This window comes from Perna viridis, chromosome 12, assembly GCF_037379345.1.
Source record: "Perna viridis isolate PV_CMFRI_1.1 ecotype Kerala chromosome 12, ASM3737934v1, whole genome shotgun sequence".
Lineage (NCBI taxonomy): Eukaryota > Metazoa > Mollusca > Bivalvia > Mytilida > Mytilidae > Perna > Perna viridis.
In genome coordinates this window covers 28,897,383-28,918,777 of record NC_142456.1, presented here as the reverse complement: position 1 = coordinate 28,918,777, position 21,395 = coordinate 28,897,383, and the positions used below count along the sequence as shown (strand labels likewise).

The following is a 21,395-nucleotide window of genomic DNA, read 5'->3' as shown; positions in this document are numbered from 1 at the left end:
AGGTTAATCAAAATTTTGCTTGAAGAACATGCATGGAAAAAAAACCATCTAAATATCAGAATTATCTGCATTATTTGTTCCTCAATGTTTATTTTAGCTGGCATTATTATTATGAATGACTACATCAGAACAGACAGCTATGTTGATGTACAATTTGAGGGGTTTACTTCCAAACTAGATATACTGATGTATTATGTAGCATTATCCAATAACACTGATCCTGCAGGAACTGACTGTAAACTTTATGTAAGTAGAAATGCTCAGAATACCCCATTATCTGTGTATATTTCATTGTGAAAAAAAAGAAACAAAATAATCCTGCTAATTTTATATTATAATTTTATGAAAACAAGTCATATTAATAATTATGGCACATTCTTAATAGCACCACCAATGGTGCACTGAAAGCAGATTTATTACCACAGTTTGTCCATCCGTCTTGCTTAAGGGGTACCTACCAAAAAGTGTACGATCAATATTAACACTTTTCAAAGTGTTTTTATACACATTGAAGATATTTACATCTGGTTATCAGAAATCTGATTAATTTTTTTTGGTATTTTTCAGCACTGCCATCAGTAGTATGTTGCTATATGAAATGTAACTCACACTAATTTTTAACTTGCTTAGTGTTCATATACATATTGAAGATAATGATGTGCTGACAAATGAAAGTGATGCAGGTCCAGACAGGGTCTTGTAAATGACCTTGTGTCTTATGAATCCAACAATTTATAAATAATGTATATAAAAAATGCTCAGTAGCAATCATATTTTTGCTATGCTTGTAGGTGTGGCCTAAATGTCCTATGGATATAGTGATGTATTGAGTATACAATATTTATCTTCACTGTTGCCACATGCATAGTAGCTATTAAGAAACAGCAAAGACAATATAAAACAAATATTTAAAGTAATTCAAAAATGCATATATCAGAACTCTGATCTTACAAGCTGTAATTACTTGAATCAATGCTAATTGGAAGTAATATATTTTTAAAAGTATGTTTTGTGTTCAGGCTTCAATCTATCCTTATTATTCAGCAGTGCTTTGATGAGAGTTTGATTTACTTTTTTATCTATTGATCTTCTTCAATGATAAATTTGGTACATTGTAAAATAAAGCTTTTTGTTGTAGATTGATGGTGGCCACTCTACAGATGAGGAAAAACAACATTTGTTTGGGGTTTTTCCTGTTAGTAATATTGGAAAAAACACATTCTATACACTAAAACCTCTACAACTAGAACAAGGCCAGACCTATTATGTCTGGGTTATGGGTAGGTATTAGAACAAGGCCAGACCTATTATGTCTGGGTTATGGGTAGGTATTAGAACAAGACCAGACCTATTATGTCTGGGTTATGGGTAGGTAAGGCCAGACCTATTCTGTCTGGGTTAGGGGTAGGTATGTCTGGGTTATAGGTTGGTATGTCTTGGTTATGGGTAGGGGTTAGGGGTAGGTATGTCTGGGTTAGGGGTAGGCATGTCTGGGTTATAGGTAGGTATGTCTAGGTTAGGGGTAGGTATGTCTGGGTTATGGGTAGGTAAGGCCAGACCCATTATGTCTGGGTTATGGATAGGTAATGCCAGACCTATTATGTCTGGGTTAGGGGTAGGTATGTCTGGGTTATGGGTAGGAATTACCTCTTAAATAAGTTGTTGTTTGTATTACATGTACTATGATCATTTTAAGAACTGATCATGTGGTCTGAAATTTACTCCAATTTTATTGCCTGGTTTATCAAAAGTTGATACAAGATTACTGAATCTGGCAGATGTGTTTAGGCTATATACTGGTTCATTTCTTGTGTTTAACAATATCCCTTCTTTTTTAATGGTATTGTATTGCACTTGCAAGCAACCTGCTCTGGACAATTATCAACAATAAATATTCAATAATCCATGCCATATTGTTGGATCCATTTTCAGAAAGATTTTACAACAACTTACTGTTTACTTGGGACTTCGTTTATTTTCCTTGTATCGTGATTGAATGAAAAGTATCACATTGCCACATGGCTCACACAGAGTGCTTGTTTTTTTCTTAGTTCACTTATAATTCAGGTGTCCAATTTCATAATTAATAAGTCAACTGACATTCTAAGTCTCTGTCACTTCATTTATGTGAAGATTTTTCTACTTGCAGAGTATTGACATGAACATGATAAAAATTAAACTACAAAATTGATGTATCATTGATAGGTACTGATAAATCTGGAGAATGTGGAATGACATACCATAGTTTTGTAGTGGACATTACACCACCTAAAGCTGGTCTCATTAAAACAGGACCTGATTATAACATGGTAAAATATTACTTTTGATTAACACAATAATGGTTTAAAGGAACCAAGTTTATGCATTTAAGAGACTGTCCACAAAGAAAGCAGTTCCAATAATATGGGTGGCTCTTGGTGAATTCATTTTTATTCCACTGATTTTTTTCCCTGTGTAATGTTTATATCATAGTTGTGTCAATTATTATAAAGATTTTCATAAATTGACAATGGATGGCTCAGAAAATTATTCTGAATTTCCCTTAGAAAGCAACCAATTTTTTCACAAAATAAAAGAGTTCTCTCCCCTTTTCAATGAATTCTAATGCTTTCCATGTAATTTCTTTCTCTTTAACTGTTGCAGTTTATCAAAAAGCATTCAACAATGTGAAAGAATGCATGTATGTTATGAAATGGATGAAAATTGTTTGAAAACAAAATTTGTCATGTGCCACCCACTGCCTGGTTTTATATGGATGCCTTTCTTAAAAATCAGCAAGAAATGTTAACCATAAACAAGTTCTTCTAATGTTTGTTTAAAACTTTAAGAATTTCCATTTAGAAGTGTAGTAATAAAATGTATTTTATTTGAAAGGCCTAACAGAAAAGGGATTTCTATTTCCCAATGCATTGCTTAGAACATGTAGATAATATTTTTCAGTGATAAATCTTGATCAAAAGCATTAGATCCTCAAAACTTATGTTGTTCTACTTAATGTTGTTTACAGCCAGTGACATATACAGCTGACAATTCTACAATAACTGTCACATGGAAGGATTATATTGATGATGAATCTGACATTGATATGTATCAAGTATCATTGTGGATGAACTCTTCCTGCTCTGATGATAGCACTGAGAGTTTGATGGTTGACTGGATTGAACTTACCAAGAATTATACTCAGTATTCTTTTGTTGAATTACAACTTCAGGTATCTTGTCAATGGAAGAGAACATTCACTTCTTATAAACTATTTATATTACCATATCTTTAGTAAACAACTAGAGAATTAATGTTTTGATAATTTGTTGTAATTCTTACTTTCCAGAATATACGCAGGCTGGTAAAACTCTCTCTATGTTCAGTAATTTTTCTGAATGTTTATGATATCAGTCCGTAACTATGTAATTAGTCAGAAGGGGGGTTGTCTGTTAATGTCTAACAGGTGACATCTCATCTCATGGTAATTTTTCAGAGGGATATTCCATACAATGTAAAATTCCGTGTAACAAACAAAGCAGGTCTGACTATTGTGCAAACAAGTGCTCCTGTGTTGTTTGATGCTTCTCAACCATCAGTTGGTCGTGTTGTGAAAGGCAAAGACTTTCTTAATGATCAAGTATGGTTTAGTTCTGCTTCAAAGGTTTCAGGTAATTATATAATCTTTGGCAGTATTATGAATTATTCCAAAATCCAATATTTGCAAAGATCCACAAAAATCACTACATAATGTAAGAGTGTTTGTACAATAATTGACTAAGTTGTTAAAATTTGTCCCTATAGAGATTTAGTAAGAAAACAATTGTGTATTTCACCTGCTATTCTTGCTCTCTTTAATCCATGAGCTTTGAAGGCCCACTGTGTACACCCTCATCACTCATCAACTTCATGATGATTTTCAGCTACCTTTTTACCTCCCATTACTAAATAAATATATTGCCAAAGTCACAAAAAGTGACCAAAAAAGACAAAAATGTTTCAGGTATATTTTTTTTTAGCAAAAAATGATTCATAAATGGGAGGTTTTAGGGTACCTGAAAATCATATTTTGATTGATGAGTGAAGGTGCACAGGGGATTATCTCAGTGCACATACTACTTGATATTACATTTTCATTGGTTGATAAATCTGAATATGACTATTATCCCAGTTTCAAAAATTTTCATTGCCATTGTTTAATTATTTAAGGGACATTACTTCACTATGCCACACCTTTTGGGTCTGGCTGTCCACCTAGACATATCTCCATGGTAACAGATCCAGAGTGGAGAGAATTACAACAGATAGGTTTCAGAGATCCAAGTGGGAGTCACTGGTCATTAGTCCATAGGCCAGAGAATGTTGACAGACTAATGTTTGATGATATTATCAGTATCAAGCTTGCCAGGAGTAGTTTTAAAGACCAAATGTTTACTGGTGCTGTTTATCGGTCAGCTGATTATTTGAATGGAGGAACATACAAGGTACTGTGTGCATAAAATAACTTCAGTAATTGGTCTCATTATTATGTTGGGAAAAATGTACTTCTTTTATTTCTAACTTCAGTCTTCAGTGTTATTACATTTTGCTGTTTTTGGACTAATACATCTGTCCTGTATAATGTTAGCTGAGAATGAGTGTCATTAGAGGATATGGTATAAATCTTCAAGCATGCTATGTTGTATTAAGTGTAACCTTTTAGTCAGTCATGTTACAGCTTCCTTTGATTTTGTGAATTTCTGTCCATTGCATAATTTTCATGACATAAAATATTGAAGTGCTTCATGGGATGAATCTTCAGAATGAATGTGATTACTTGTTGTTAACTGAATGTTAATATACATAAATCTTGTAGCTACATAATTTTTTTTTGTGTTTGGGGTAAGGTATTAATTCTTAACTTGAGCATATGAGACAGTTTTAGTATTAGTTCTCTTCATACATAGGTGTCAGTGAAAGCTGGTGGAGGTGAGGGGATAGCTGTGACAGGAATCATGTTATGGGATGGGCCAGAAGATGGTATAGCTCCATATAATTATCAAGAGGAACAAGACTGGACCGAGTCTGTAGCTCAGTGTTGTTTATTGCCCAATATACCAGCAGTATGTACTATAGCAAATCTATACTTGGTGTCACATGATTGCCATTTTATGTTATAATTTAAATTATGATAATTCAGAATTGTTGTTCTGCAGGAATACAATAATCTGATTGCCTATTGTGTCTTATGTATTATTGGGCAAGTTTCATGATCCTTGAAACATTAATATTGTTTTGCATATTGCACCAAATAATGGTTTATCTTCTATTTCCCAGGAATTAATAACATGTTTATTACACTAAATGTGAGCAAAAATTAAACAATGTGTGCCATTTTGAAACTGAGATGGCAGATGTAACTAAATAGGTGTACTAAGTTATTCAATGATTTGGAAAGTGTTGCTCAGTCCCTCATCACACCCTTTATTGCCTTTATTGCACCCTCACTCAGAGGTTTCTAGTCATTTTTTATGTGGAGTCATTTGGACAGTTTGTTTTCAGTAATACTCTCCTATTTAAATGTATGATAATGTGTATATTACATTGCTAAATCTGTATCACATGCTGTATCACCCTTGATCAATATCAAATCTGTATCACATGCTGTATCACCCTTGATCAATATCAAATCTGTATCACATGCTGTATCACCCTTGATCAATATCAAATCTGTATCACATGCTGTATCACCCTTGAGCAATATCAGTTTTAAACTTATCGTAAGTTTTATCTCAATGGCATTGATTTCAGGAGTGTTGGAAAGTAACCAACTGTACAAGATACCTTGAGAGTAAATACTATAACGCCACAGTCCCTCCTTTTATACCAACAACAACAGAGCCAGTGAATACAACAACACCACCTCCATTCCATATTGTCAACAATCCTAATGGAAGTGTTGTAGACACGCCTATTGATACCAGTATACCTGTGGCACAGGCTTCATGTGGTGTACAAATCTTTTCAGGTTCATTAATTTTATAGTTGTTGTGAATAAAGAGTGAGTTTTTTTTATGAATACTTCTATCATGAATTTTAAGTGAAATGAATGAAAAGATGTGAAGATTATGTCAAACAACCCAGTGATTATAATAAAAATGATTGGGTATGAGACTGATATGTGGCAAAATAACAATAAATAAAATTTCAAGAAGAATGAAGAATTATCCATGAAATTTCTGCAAAAAACATGCAAGGGTTCTGATACATATAAGATGTATAAGTTTCATAAGATTTGTTAGTCATCACTTGATGAGACATGTGACATATCTCCAGTCTGGATACCATTGTTGGTTAACGATAGAGTATCTACTAATATCTGCAGACTATGATGACCTTGGTCTTGGAAGGTGTAATTTTCAAAGACAAATAAAAGTTAAAGAAAATGAATAATTAGTAACACCTTGAGTTAGTATTTAAATGATTATATTTCAGGTTCATCCCCACATGTTGTAACATGGTGCAGAGCCTACAATGATTCATATAAACCTCTAAAGACATCAGCTCCTATCAACTTTGACCCGACTGCTGATTTTTATAATTACCAAATCAGGATTTTCCCTGAGAAAGAGGATGCTGTAGATGTATGTTGTATAAGGAATTTCTTACTTTATAATCAATCATGATGAATTAGGAAATCAGAATCAACAAGTGATATTCACCCTGAAGGTGTCCGGATCAATCATTTTTGAAGTAGCACTCCAGCTAAGAAATATGCAAAATGTGATACATGGTTGGGAAGCCTACATATTTTAATTTTTGATATTTTATTTAAAATGTTATAGTAAACAGAAATTAACATGTGGCTTTTCAAATAACTTGTGTTCTTAGGAGATAAAAATTATATAGAATGTAATGTAGAATTCAAAGTTAAGGGAAATAACTCTGTAAATGACACTAAAATACAATAGGAACTATTGAGTTTTCTATGTGGATTATCTCCTAAGAGCAGACAGATAGGAATGAATAATTGTACTATTCATATAAACCTATAAAGCTACTCAATAACAAAAATATACATATTACAGAATTTGCATGATTTTTACAAATACTGATACTTAAGTTTTTTAAAGCTCATTCATACAATACTTATTCATGATTAATGCATATTACACACAATAATTATACTCCATCCCAAAAAATGATCTGTTTTGTTAGCTGTCAGAATTACACTTTTGGGTTCTTACATGGAAAAATATTGCTGTTATTCATTGAAAACTAACCAGGGCCTTACCTGGAAAGCATTTGATTATCAAATTTTTAAAGTTTAACTGTTAAATTTTCTTGCATTATTGGAAAAAACTGAATGTTTGAGATAGTAGAACTAAAATAGACATCGGCTAGTCCAGTAAGACTCTTTTCCTTGATTCTTGAAATAGCTGCTCTACTGCTGTAACAACCCAACCATCACAGTGGCGATCCTACTAACTAAACACCACAGAACAAATTTAGTATGAATCAACAGCTATCAATGAAATCAGGTAAAAAAAAAAACAATGTTATATTTTTTAGTTGAACTGGTGTATAGCAGTGGATGTAGATGGTGATGTACTAGCGAAAATCTGTGGTATATTACCACTGAGTGCGTCTACCAAACTTGTGCTCCATGTATGGAACAGAGACAATTATATACCAGACATCACTGATAGATTCAATATCTTTTCTACTAAAGCCTTCTTTAGAGACTTAGTAATGCCTCCTGCACCACAGTCATTATGTCGCTATGGTGATCCATTCAGGGGTGGAACAAATCCTATTATCCATTACGAAGTTGGCATTGGGTCTGAAAAGTTGCAGACAGATGTAGCCAAGTTTACTAAAGTCACAGAACCTTGTATACCCTGTTATACAGAATGTTCAAAATATAACTGTGATAGTTCATGTAATGCAAAAGATTACAAAGAAATAACATTTACACTGACAGATCTTGATCTAAAATCTATCGTCATGGTTACTAATGAGACTGGCCATATTATAAACAAGACAATGGTGTACTATTTTACAGGTTAGTCTTTTTAATGATGTTAAATGTTTAAAACCAACAAACATTGACCAGTTAAACAACAGAATGATGCTCATATACTTTAATTTATAGCTTATAAATGTAGATGTTTTGTTACCTTTGTTTAATTAAGCAATAACGTGTTATTCCAAGATTTTTATGCATGTTTATAGTAGTCCAGTATGATACTTTAGTGTTAAAAAACAAGCATGAAATGTCTCCCCCATATTTTTTTTTAAATTGTACTGTCACAGAGGGAATAGTTTTATAAGCAAATTTACATACTATAATAACAGTAACAACATGGTCTCTCTATAAAGGTCATAAAGGTCATTATAGTAATGATCAGTAATTCCAGAATGCTGATGTATTTTGTTACCATCTGCTGCAATTTAAATAATTTCTTTATCTTTTTGTTAATTTTAATATAACTGTATTTTGATATGGTTGCAGTTAGAGCAGTGTTAGGTTCTGGTATTAGTAAAGCAGCATCCTCTGATGGGTTTTATGTTGACCTGACACCACCTGTATTTGATCCTGAGGTCATGACCCAGATTTACATTGATATATCTCAAGGAGAGTTTACACCTGTGGTTTACCAAGCATCTAATGATACAATCAAAGCCTTCTGGAGATGTTCAGATGAAGAAAGTTCAATTAAGGTTTGTTGATGACATGAATCGAAGAACTGAAGATTTTTTTTATATAAAACTGGAGGTTACATTCACTTTGGATTATATTGTTTTAGTTTAAATCCTAACTTATATAAAACTTTTAAATGGAGATAGTAAAACTTGTTGCAAGCAGGGATTATCTCTCAGTGAGCTCACACTCTGAGTTCTTTTAAAAAACAATTAAAGTTTGAATTCTTTGGGGTCTTTGATATGTTGATTTGTTTTCACACATATTGTCATGTTGGTCACAAAGGTATAACATTAAACTGAATTTGATTAAAACAAAAATTGATATTAGTACTTTGTTGACATTTTAAATTCATTACTGTATTTAAATTATATATTTGCAAGTATTTTTACCTTCATTTATCACAATCTAAATTCAGAGCTATATCATGCTAGAATGTTTTGAACATATTTGCCAAATTGTTCAGGGTTTGGCTAATGTAGTTTTATCAAGTTCCCAGTAAAGCATTTATTATTATATGTACATGTATTAAGCCTCCCCTGATTTAGAGGTTATGTAGTGATCATGATGTCCGTCTGTTAGTCCGTCCCCAGATCTAATCTGCTACTCCTCAAATGCCACTGGATGTAATTTGAAGAAACTTTCACAAATATTTCATTACATGATACCATTGTGCACCTCTTATTTTGTTTTTCCATCTGAATGCTTTTTTGGGTGTTTTGATGCAATCATGGACTTTATCATTGGTTGACCAAAGGAGAATCATCTCACAGAATTATATTTGATGACACTGTCACACTTTTTATCACATGATACCATTGTGTGCCTTCTTATTTTGTTTTGTCATCTGAATGACTATTTGAGTATGTTTCCTGATGCAGAACGTAGACTTTGTCATATATCACCCAAGGAGCCATCTTTCCATGCACAACTCATCTAAAATTACTGAATTGAATTCAGTGAAACTTTTGCATATTCTTCATCACTCGATGCCTTTGTGTACTTTTTTATACCCCCACTCAATGAAGTTGCAAAGGGTATAATGTTTTTGACCTGTCCTTCAGTCCATCCATCAGTCCATCATCAGTTTTCCGAACTTTTTTTCAAAACACTTGCAGATATTGACATGACTTTTGGTATATAAGTTCACCATGATAAGTTAATGGTCAAGTTTAACTTTCGTTCTGCTCTGATGATTTTTACCGAAATTACGGGCCTTGAGCTAAGCAAAATTCACAGAAAAAAAGTTTTCAGGACTTTTTCTAAACGCTTACAGATATTGACATGAATTTTGGTATATAAACTCACCATGATAAGTTAAAGTTCCAGTTAATGTTTTGTTCTGCTCTGATGATTTTTACCAAAATTACGCGCCTTGAACTTAGCAAAATTCACAGAAATAACAGTTTTCTGGACTTTTTTCTAAAGGCTTGTAGATATTGACATGATTTTTAGTACAGAAATTCAACATAAGTTACAGGACAAGTTTGTAGTTGGTTCCACTCCGATGATTTTACCAAAATTATGGGCCTTGAAATTAGCTAAATTCACAGAAATAACAGTTTTTTAACTTTTTTTCTAAATGCTTGTAGATTATGACATGATTTTTGGTATATAAGTTCACCATGATAAGTTACAGGTCAAGTGTATGTTTTGTTTCGCTACGATGATATTTACTTTGGATTAACTGAAATCACAGTCTGGAGTTTGAAATTACCATTCTGAGTAACAGAATTTAGTTAGAAGATAAAGGTCTAAAGCCTAAAAACACTCATATTCCTTTTTTTCCTTTTTTTATCGGGTCCTTCTACATGTTTTTCTCTTACAAACAAATTTACTTGAGTATCCAACATGGATACACATGGGGTATGTGACCGCACTCTTTGCTAGTTTTTCTAATTGTTTATGCAGTATTTTCTGTCACCTGTTTTATTGCCTGATTGCATATGGTAATTAGTAATGTATTTATATCTTACACATAAAATGTTTTAGGAGAACCTTTGGGCTATAGGTACAACAATTGGAGGAGAAGAACTTCAGCCATTCACTTCAGTTGGGTTAAATGCATCAGCAATTAATGGATCATTTGAAGGAAAACTTCAACACAATCACACATACTATGTATCAATTATCTGTATCAATGGTGGTGGACAGGCATCTGTTTGGAATGACACCACTGGTAAGTCTCAAAATACCTTATGATACAGGCATCTGTTTGGAATGATATCACTGGTAAGTCTCTAAATCTCATACCAATGAGTTCTCTTGTCATGCTAGTTTGGGGAAATTATTTATTTCTTCCTAATGGATAGTGGATCATGATATAGTCAGTTATGGCTGTTATCGTAAATTATTGCTTCTATACATTGAATTTGGCATCTAGATAATTTCAATCAAGCATGTTTTACTCTTGTCTTTAGTTTGAGTGCTATTGTATGTACATTTGTGGATTAGTATTTGATAATAAAATAATAAATTAATTAATTCCTGTACTAATTTACTGTTGTTTCAGTTTTATTCATGGGGTACTAATTTTTTAGGGTTCCAGTGTTGAAACATCAAGAATCCAACAAACAATAATCTCCATGGATTTTAGATATATTTATTATTTGGTATTGTTTAAGTTACATGAAGGTGGAAGCCATATAGGATGGTCAACATCTTATCACCCTATATTTGTTTAAATAAACAGAAAATCAAATGTGTATTAGCCCTAATTACCTTTGGAACCAATCATAAACAAATTTTCAGTGATGTTTAGTATTCTCTGTCTTTTCCCTCTTTCCTTTGATATCGGTTGTTGTAAAAGTGGTATTTGGTAAATTCAGGTTCTACTAACTTCTATTGACCTTGGAATTAAAACTTTTGACTTAGAACTTTTGGAAAGTTTCAAACAAGACAGGACGGAGGTTAATTCCAACCCCTGGAATCTTCTCCTAAATCCATCACCTCTTTCTAGAAACTTTGAATTTCCCTCTTTTCAAGAAAATATGAATTTTTACCCAAGCACACAGTTGTGCTGTTATGGAGGTTGAGATAATGATGTTTTTTTTTCATGGGAAGGAGGGACATGTCTAGTTTAGGTAAAAGGCAATTAATATTCATATTTGACGTTACAGTACTAGTACAAGCTGTGGTTATGGATATTACATTGGTACACAACATATAAATAAAAGTTGATAATATTCTTATATAATGTAATTGAAGGAGCCCCGACCCATAAGATATTGCCAAAAAAACACATTAATGCACAGATTTGAAATGAAAATATGAATGCTTAGCAAATTTATTTGCACAAACATGTGTAAATTTCACATTATTTGTGCAACCAACTAAAAAAATTCTCATAAGGACTTGATTTATTTCTGATGAATCTTATGTTTTATTTTCTACAGGTGTAACTGTGTTGTTGGAACCTCCACTGGTAAATGATATTAATAATACCATTCCAGGAGCATCAGATTTTCCACAACCAGTGACCCCATCTGATGCCAAGGAAAGCAGTGATCCTACCAGTATAGGCTTCACATTTACTGTCAGTGAGGACAAGTCTGTCACTAGATATGGTAAGATGTTGACTATCGTGACAGATTTGTTAGATATAACTTATTTTTGAGGGGGGTTGGGGGGTTATGAACTTAATCATTTTGGAATTAGGGGCCAAAAAGTGACCAAAAACAAGCATTTCATTTAATTTAACTATATAACTCCAGTAAGAGCATATGGCTATATATGATATTGTTCCACAATATATTCTAATATGATTTCTTCATATGGTCAAACAGTATATGTCGGTACAACCCCATTTCTAGCACCTGCACAATGTCTCTTTCCTTTCGCTGTTGCTTTGAGACAAAACACTCATGTAAAAACATTTACGCGATGATATAACGACTGAGATGTTATCTAATTGAAATCCATTAACACATACAATGACATAAATATACAAATTTAATCCAACTTCCATACGGGGAGGTTAAACGGAACAGCCGGTATTTTGGCTATGCCTAGGGAAATTTTTGTCACAAAAATTACCGTATTTGTCATATTAGAAGAAAAAAAATTCCTTCTGTGCCCTTGTTACAAATCTACCCCCTCGACGAATTATTTCTTAATTCTTTACCACAAGTGTCAGACTTAGATTCATTGAGCTGTTTAGGAATTAGTGACCAAAAACATATTTTCCTTATGTCCAGACAATAACTTGAATAAAAGTAAATGACCCTCTTTTGAACTTTCCTACAAGGTGCTCTGCTACACAAGGAAGACTGAAATTGATTAATTATATGACCTGATAAAGAGTTTGGGGCCAGAAACTGTGTTTTCTTGATTTCTTGATGATTACTTAAAATGGAATGGATTGCTTTGAAAGAGTTAACATTCCAACAGTTTAAGTTTGCTTTCAAAACTTATTTACTTATATTATTCAAAATCCTTTAAAGTATTCAAGCTTTGTACATGCCAAAGGGAAAATGGGGCAGAATAATCAACTTTTCCATACCAAAATTGACAGGTGACAGGAAAGTGGAATCCTAGATTACAGAGGGACTAAGACCAGAAAAATTACACCACATGGTGCCATACCTCCAATCAAAGGAAGTTAAGAGTCAAACAATTGTAGGGGCAAAGAGGGAGCACTTTAATTCTAGTAAAATTCTTATCCTGGTTGTGTCAAATATAAAATTGCAATAAATATTCATAGCTGTATCAAGCCATACTTATACCTACTGTTCATGGTTTTACCTCTGACCTCTGCAGTCAGATCAAGCTGGGCCCTGCAAAGCATTTTATTTCTTTAATTTAATTTTAGATATGTGTGTTGGAACATCAGAGGACAATGATGATGTGTTTCCATGTGTATGGGTTGGATACAACATGTCAGGATCTGCTATGATTAACAATGGATGGCTATATATAAATGGCATTAAAATACGTCCCTTATCAGAATATAGACCACAAAATGGCAATGCGTCAGATAACAGTAGTAATGTATTCCACATGGAACCAGGCAGAACTTTGTTCCTGACGATGAGAGTTTGTAATGATGCCATGCTGTGTGCTAACAAATCTCTTGGAACTGTTACTATCACTGACAACAAGGCATTATTGCAGAGTTCTACCAATGGGGAAAGCATTGAAATCGTTCATTCATTCACTACAAAGTCAACAAGGAAAAAACGAGGAGCTGATGTGCTTGCCATAACTACACCTAATGGTACTGAATTTTCCCTGTTCTTAAGACAATTATGAAATTATTATGTTCAATATTACTAGGCATCACTTTACGTCCATCATTGTTGTCTGTAAACTTTTCTTCAAACATCTCCTTCTCTGAAACAACATGAAAGATTTTTATAAAAAATTGCTGGGGTATCATGCAAATAAATTATGTTTGGATTTTAATTTGTTAAGAATAAAAATGGCTACCATGTATATTAGTAAAACATAGGGGTAAAGCCACTTATTTCAATTTATATAAAAAAAAAAAACTATGGTTGAAAGAAGAAAATGAAGATTACTTTCCAGCTTGATGAGCTCTACTACAGTCTATACTAATGGAAAACTTCCACTTATGACAAGGGGTACAAATGTTGGGTCAGACTTGTAGGGCGACTCCTTGTTAGAGTTTTGGAATTTTTAGCAAACATTTTGTAAACCACAATTGGTAAATACATTAAAAACCTTTCAATTAATGATCTATATGATAAGTCCTACAAAAGTCATAAATGGGTCATAGTTGTAGGACATCTCCTAAATTGAATAATTGCCCTTTGAGGACAAAAAATGTAGTTTTTAACCAATATTTGAAAACTATAATAGATAGTAAGAAACTTTCAATTGATGAAATGATCCATATAGGTAAAACCTACAAAACTGTCCATCTGGTTTTACTAGAACAAATGCTTTGTTAGAGTTTTTACCTTTGAAAGTTGAGAAATGAACCTGGGAGCCTCTAGACCTTGAGACATAAGTTCAAAATGAAGTTTATTAACATATGTTCATTGACAGAATCGGATAATAATAGGATAATTATTTTGAAAGACTGAATAACCAAAATATGAACACAAGTACTGAAAAACACTTAGATTTCTTGTTCCACGCAAATATTAAATCTTCATGCATTTTTGGCATGAATGAACATATTTTGGTTATTTACGATAACCAATTGATTATCCTATTTATCATGTAAATTACCTCCATTATTCATTGCTATTTTCAACATAAATTTTAAATTTTGTTAATGGGGATTGATGTTCCTGTTGTGACATTTTGGTAAGAGAGAAGGACGAGAGTGGAATTACCGAATTTATTATACAGTGTGCATTATGAAAAACTTTTACACTGGGAACATTAGGTAAATCACTGCTTTCTACATGAAAAATCTGTATTTAAACTAATAAAGGTTATAACTTCTTTTTAGGGTTACAGCCAGGTCAGAGTGTCATGATGCTGCCTCTAAGTACTACAGATTTAACAACTGACTACAGATCAGATTCTTCTCCACATTTTAAACCCTATATTGTTAATCCAGAAACAACGTCAGACATGGTGGAAAGACTTTTATACAGAAGGTTGGTAAACTTTAAAGTCTTTGAATAACATTACAACAAGTCAATACTTTCTGTTTGATACTGATTTTTTTTACATTAAATGATTAATATATTGTAATTATTTTGTAGACCAATGGAAAATTTCTTTTCCTTTACATTGGTACCAGTAGGTCATCTATCAATGCCAGGACCAGTCAACATAACCTTCAATGATGTTGTTGGAGAAAATGATGAGAATAAGACAGAATTATTACACTGGAATCCTAGTAAGGCTTTTTCATATGTTTTATTTATCTTGGTCTTGAGTTCTGGATTTTAGTTGCTGCCATATCTGGGATTGAAGATGCAAATGTCAAAGATTTGGCAAAAGTTGGACAGATCAAAGAGAAAAAATGATAGGTCAAAGGAAAATGCTCCCTAATCAACTTCAAAATGTGTGAGTCTCACAGGAAATGTGTATGAGTTGGCACTATTGTATCTTTTAAAAGAACAAGATTAAACCACTTATTTAAAGTTAGAAAATCTGACATATATGTCTTTCCCATGTAGGGTTTGTTGTAGCTGTTGCAATTTGACCATCTCAATTTTGGTCCACTTTTCTTAGCTGCCAGCAAAGTTTGTACATGTTGAACAATTTTCCCAGACTTTTCAAAAACTTGTCAAGAGATTTGTCCACATTTTTGACCGAAGTCATTTTTACTGCAAAGTTGTGAGCACTCTTCACACAAATAATTACTGTATAATTGGATAATGCACTGGTTTCAAAGTCTAAAATGTAATATAATTCACAAATTCACATAGATAATAGTCCAAAATTTTCTCCAAATGTTGGTAAAATTTTTAATAAAAAGTATTAGCAAAAACCTGTCAAAATTGCCATTTACTGAAGAGCTGATAATCAGCTGGCTACTAGGTCTTAATTCTGCAATTGTATCAAGTTTTCGCAATGTTATTTAATCCATATCAGCATGGTGAAACCGATCTTTTTTTTTTGCAATATAATTCTTAAACAGAAAATCTTCACCTGTTTGTGTTCATATTTATGCACATAAATATGTTTTTGGAGGAATTATAAAAATCTTCTTTTCAACTTAGTAGCTCAGTGAAAAGTTTGATTTTTTTATTGTGATGCCAAAGTGTCAATAGACGGAATCTTTCATGTGCAGAGCACCATCTTTGTCTGCCCAGAAACGATGACACATAGATGTTTCTAGGGTAGTCCTTCTTTTTGTTTTTTATTTGTTTGGGGGTTTTTGTGTCCATCTGGAGTGCATGTGTATATTAATGAGATCTAGTCTGAATTTTATTCTGGTTTGTTGTGCCCTTTTGATTTAGAAAAGTAACTGTGAAGACTCATTTTTCAGAATTTTTTTCCTGTTCCCCTTGAGATATTGAACTGATTTTGATGAATTACAGATTAAGTTCAAGCTTTGTTCCAGTTTGTTGATTTATGATTTGTTAATGTAACGAAAAAAGGTATGGTGAATATTTCAAAGAAACAATAACTCCACTGGGATGAAATTGTCAGTCCAAGGTCACACATTGGTTTTCAATGAACGATGAGGAAACCTTCACACCACAGGGCAGGCTGCAGCTGGCCCAAAAACAAAATTATTCACAGGTACAGCAAAAGAGTTGCCTCTATACTCCCAAAATTTGTCAACCCTATCATCCTTGTGTCCCATCCCTTTTTTCATTTCATCATCATTTCATGTTCATTTTATCATCCATTTCATGTTTAACGTCTGAATATAGCTGAAATATAGCTGCTCGGACGTTAAACCCCAACAATCAATCAATCAACCTTTATACTCCAGTATATAAAAAAATAAACTAAAGGTGAAAACGAAACAAGACATACAGAGAGGCCAGAAATTCTCGACGGGATATGTGCAAAAATGTGGCAGGATTAAAGTCCTTCTAAATATTACAATTATCTCTATTACAGCACAACAACAGTGGGAGATAACAAGTAGAACATGTGGACAAAATCTACAGAGAAACAATGGAACCATTTCTATAATGGTAAAACATACTATCATTTTCTTACAGCAGAATTATTTTATATGTGTTGAAATAAAATATGTCACCAAAGCTAAGGTCATAGAAACAATCAAATATCTATGGTTGTTTAACAGCTACCCTTTATAAATTTGAAGGAGATTTTAAGTTTTGTTTTGAATAATGATGTTGGAACCAACTATAATGATCATTCATGTATTCTGTAATTTTTTAAAGTAATTATTGGACATTTTATGATCTGAGAATCTGCTTATCTATAATGTAGGTATGTGGTACTTGGAAAGAAGATGGTAACGACCAGCACTCAAAAAGGAAGAAAAGATCAACGGATATTCCTTTCTTGTCAAAAGAAACCCAGTTTATACTGGTATCTCTTAGTAAAAGTGTCTATAACTCACCACCGAGACTTATCAGCCCTGATTATGTGACAATAAATGAAGATGCTGGTAAGTGATCTAAATTAACCATGAACTTCAACTGCAATATGGAAGTGAGAATACTAGAATGGTTGACCTAACAATGTGTAAAAACAATTTGTTAAAATACTGATTTTGGGGGGGGTGTCATATTTTTCAATATGTCTATTTGTGTAAAAATGATGATTACTTTTCATTGTTTGACATTAACAGTTGTCCAATTGCACAGGACAATAAATGGTGAGGTTTTCGGACAAGTGAAAACGACACCTTGTTTGTCGGTTTGGGCAAGAACAAAGTATGATGTATTGAATAACAAACATTTAATGGCTTCATTTACATCATAGCATAACTGTCTGTAAACAGCCATAATGACTATACAATGTTTAGGGTAGGTAAGAAATAAGGGCAGGTAGAATAGTAGGAAACAGACATATTATTTTTTTTGCTTAACAAAAATAATGTCTCTATCTAATCATTATTTATTTTTGTTATTTTTAGGAACTCTGCAGTACAGGTTAGAGGCAGTTGATGAAGAAGGAGAGGATATTCTATTTTTACTTGAAAACACTACATACTCAATGTCTACACCTACACTTACTCAGGATGGCGTGTAAGTATTATCTGTACCTACACTTACTCAGGGTGGTGTGTAAGTATTATCTGTACCTACACTTACTCAGGGTGGAGTGTAATTATTATCTGTACCTACACTTACTTAGGACTGAATGTGAATATTGAAATGGTAACCAGTACAAACTGAATGTTAATATTGAAATGGTTGTCTGAGTACATTACAGTAACTTAAAACTTAAAGTAAGGATTGAAATATCTACTCTTACACTTTTTATGCCCCCCCTCCCCCATCATTGAAATGTACTAATTTTTGCTAGTTTCAGGGTGGACTGAAAAGCGCAAAAAATAGTACAGGTGAAGTTGATTTCTAACCCTTTGTGACACTAATCATCGTCTTAAACCACAAAAATCGATCCCCACAAATATGTTTGCTTTACAGAATCTGCAAACATTAATACTTTTACCATATCTTCACACCACATAGTGTGAAACATCTTGTTTAGACTGAAAGTAAATGGTACTTATCAGTTCCCTACTGCAATCTCGCACGGAAGGGTACCTTTGGTTTTCACTTCATCCTTCAGTTTTGCAAATCAGTTTTCCAGACTTTTTGTTGTTATGCAAACAGATATTCATTTGTTATTTTGTATATTGCTTTACCATGACAAGTTACAGTTTTGTTTAAATCATGTCAATCAAGTATATAATCATAATTAAAATTCAAAGTTGTTTGAATGGTGTGTGCCTAAACTGTTCAGGATTCATCCTCTGCATTCATATATAAGCTGCACTCTTTAAAGCAATTTATTTTATTATCATTAAAAAATATGATAAAAAAAATAATGCATTGTTCCATACCATCCCTTGCATCAGCTCTCAACCTGTATCAGCCCTTGTAGCAGAGTTCTTGATATTGAAGTCTCATGTTGACACACAAGCTGATGTGTAAAATGCAATGAAATAATCTCTAAATAAATGTATTAATATATTTCATTCTCATCATATATCACAATTTATATTTTTTATTGAACTCCAATGCATTTTTCATTTATCATCCTGTCAGGTCGCATACTCTTGAAGGGATAAATCAATGTTGTTGATAAAAATAAGAAATTGTCATACTAAGCTCAATGAACTGGTGGTATTATATTGGAATCACTTTGTCTGTCCTTCATTTCAACCATCCAAATTTCATAACAATAATCTCTGTTCCAAATGCATGGACTGATTTCAAATTTGTTATATGGCTGTATGTAAGTTGGGCATGCATTGAAAGCTGTTTTTTGGTGCTTTACAATATTAACTTCCTGTTTGTTTTTTTAGGCTTTTTCACAATGAAATGATTGACAAAATATTCTCATCACAATCATCTATGCAACCAATTGATGGATTGATTTCAAATTTCAGTTGGTTTGTGGTTTAATATAGGCAGGGCATACAATTTTTAGTAAAGGATGCTGTCCATTATTGTATTCCTACAAGAGAGGGGTTATACTTAACATGAAAACTTGTGCAACTTCATTTTTTTTTTTGTGAGTCCATCTGACACTCACATGAATTCTAAAGCACAATGGCTATGTATAATTAACAGGTTGTTGTATACACCATGTAAAGATTGTTCTGGTTTGGAGACCATCTTTATCACATTGACTGAGAATCAAACTGATCCAGATATACCAGTTTCTGACTCTCCAGTAAAATTGACTATAGATGTAGTTAATGTAAATGATCCACCAACAGTGTTTGTGACTCAGTATGGACATTCTATCATGCAAGCAGATCCTACTGAACCAATTAAGGTAACTTACTCACAACCCACTAGGTGATTTGGATTTTTTTTCAGGCTTGGTCACACATACTGATATACTTTAAAAAGTTGTTTTTTTTCACATAGAAAGTACTTCTAAGGCTTTAATTACAATGTCTGAAAATATAAAGGTTCCAAAAGAATCTGTATAAGTAAAATGTAGATATTGTAAACTCTGATTTTAACATAAAATAGTCTTTTGCGTTACCAGATTTTAACTGTTGTTGACAGATGATCCACATCAGATATCATGTTTGATAGAGCTTATTTCAGGCCCGTACTTGTAGTAATCAATATGTTTGTCCCTCATTGATCCATCTGTCTTTCAAGGCTTTTGATATTTGGCATATCGAAAAAGAAAACTTTCATGATGTGTTGGTAAACATGGTTGGTGACCTTAAGTCTTCAGTTTTGTGCATTTTTGTTCATTAAATACTCTGACTGTATTTTGTTTGTCTTTTTGATATCTGGCAAGTGGATAAATGGCCACAAAATGATGTGTCTTGTACCAGATGTGGTGATCTTTACTCTTGAGATCAAATGCTGTGTGTGTTTTTTTTTTTTGTTTTTTGTTTTTTTTTTTATATCAATGCAACATTTTATGCTTGGGTTATTTTTATTGCCTAGAAATTGGGGGTGGGGCATATTGTTTTGCCGCTGTCTGTTTATCCATTCGTCCATCCCATACAATTTCATACAATTTCTCAAAAATGCTTGCATCAGCTAAATTGAAACTTTGGGAAATTGTATATACTGTATATCAATACAGTTGGAAGCTCCATTTAATTTTTTGAAAAATACTATTTTTTTGTTATTGATTTACAAATATTTATTTAGTATAAAGAGGGTGTTTTCCATTTATTGCACATTAATTCAAAAAAAATTCTGGCACCATCTGTATGTGCACATAAGTTTATTGTTAGTGAGGATTATGAGTTTTTTTTTCATGTTTATAGCAGGCATCACTTTGTGTAGTTAATCAAAAAAGGCATTTTAGGATTGACTTTTTAGGAATAATAAGATTTTGAAATTTGATGATAAGGTCAGTAACCAGTATTCAGGGCACAAGGATTCCCATTTCCTGGTACCAGTATTCAGGGCTGAAGCATTCTCATTTCCTGTCACCAGTATTCAGGGCCTAAGGATTCCTGCTTCCTGTCACCAAGATTCAGGGCTCTAGAATTCCAATTGCCTGTCACCCATATTCAGAGTTTAAGGATTCCCATTTCCAGTTGACAGAATTCAGGGCTCTGGGATTCATTTTTCTTGTCACCTGAATTCAGAACTCTAGGATTCCTGTTTCCTGTCACCAGTATTCAGGGCTCATTGTTTTTTAGTTGGGCACCAGCACCAGCATGATT

At 33.0% G+C, this 21,395-nt stretch overlaps 1 protein-coding gene across 3 annotated transcripts in view; it reads left to right on the top strand.

Moving 5' to 3' along the window:
* Positions 1-21,395, top strand: part of LOC148601933 (uncharacterized) — a 229,325-nt gene that overhangs the window by 198,290 nt on the left and 9,640 nt on the right. For all 3 annotated transcript variants that reach the window (XM_088554674.1, XM_088554673.1, XM_088554675.1), the window contains 20 exons: positions 98-246; positions 1,139-1,280; positions 2,206-2,309; positions 3,008-3,211; positions 3,476-3,650; positions 4,189-4,463; positions 4,926-5,081; positions 5,770-5,986; positions 6,454-6,602; positions 7,531-8,023; positions 8,474-8,682; positions 10,655-10,841; positions 12,058-12,228; positions 13,473-13,877; positions 15,084-15,234; positions 15,343-15,479; positions 17,162-17,238; positions 17,501-17,681; positions 18,153-18,264; positions 19,819-20,026. In XM_088554674.1, the coding sequence (XP_088410800.1) occupies positions 98-246; positions 1,139-1,280; positions 2,206-2,309; positions 3,008-3,211; positions 3,476-3,650; positions 4,189-4,463; positions 4,926-5,081; positions 5,770-5,986; positions 6,454-6,602; positions 7,531-8,023; positions 8,474-8,682; positions 10,655-10,841; positions 12,058-12,228; positions 13,473-13,877; positions 15,084-15,234; positions 15,343-15,479; positions 17,162-17,238; positions 17,501-17,681; positions 18,153-18,264; positions 19,819-20,026 (3,902 nt within the window). The remainder of the gene's footprint in view (positions 1-97; positions 247-1,138; positions 1,281-2,205; positions 2,310-3,007; positions 3,212-3,475; positions 3,651-4,188; positions 4,464-4,925; positions 5,082-5,769; positions 5,987-6,453; positions 6,603-7,530; positions 8,024-8,473; positions 8,683-10,654; positions 10,842-12,057; positions 12,229-13,472; positions 13,878-15,083; positions 15,235-15,342; positions 15,480-17,161; positions 17,239-17,500; positions 17,682-18,152; positions 18,265-19,818; positions 20,027-21,395) is intronic.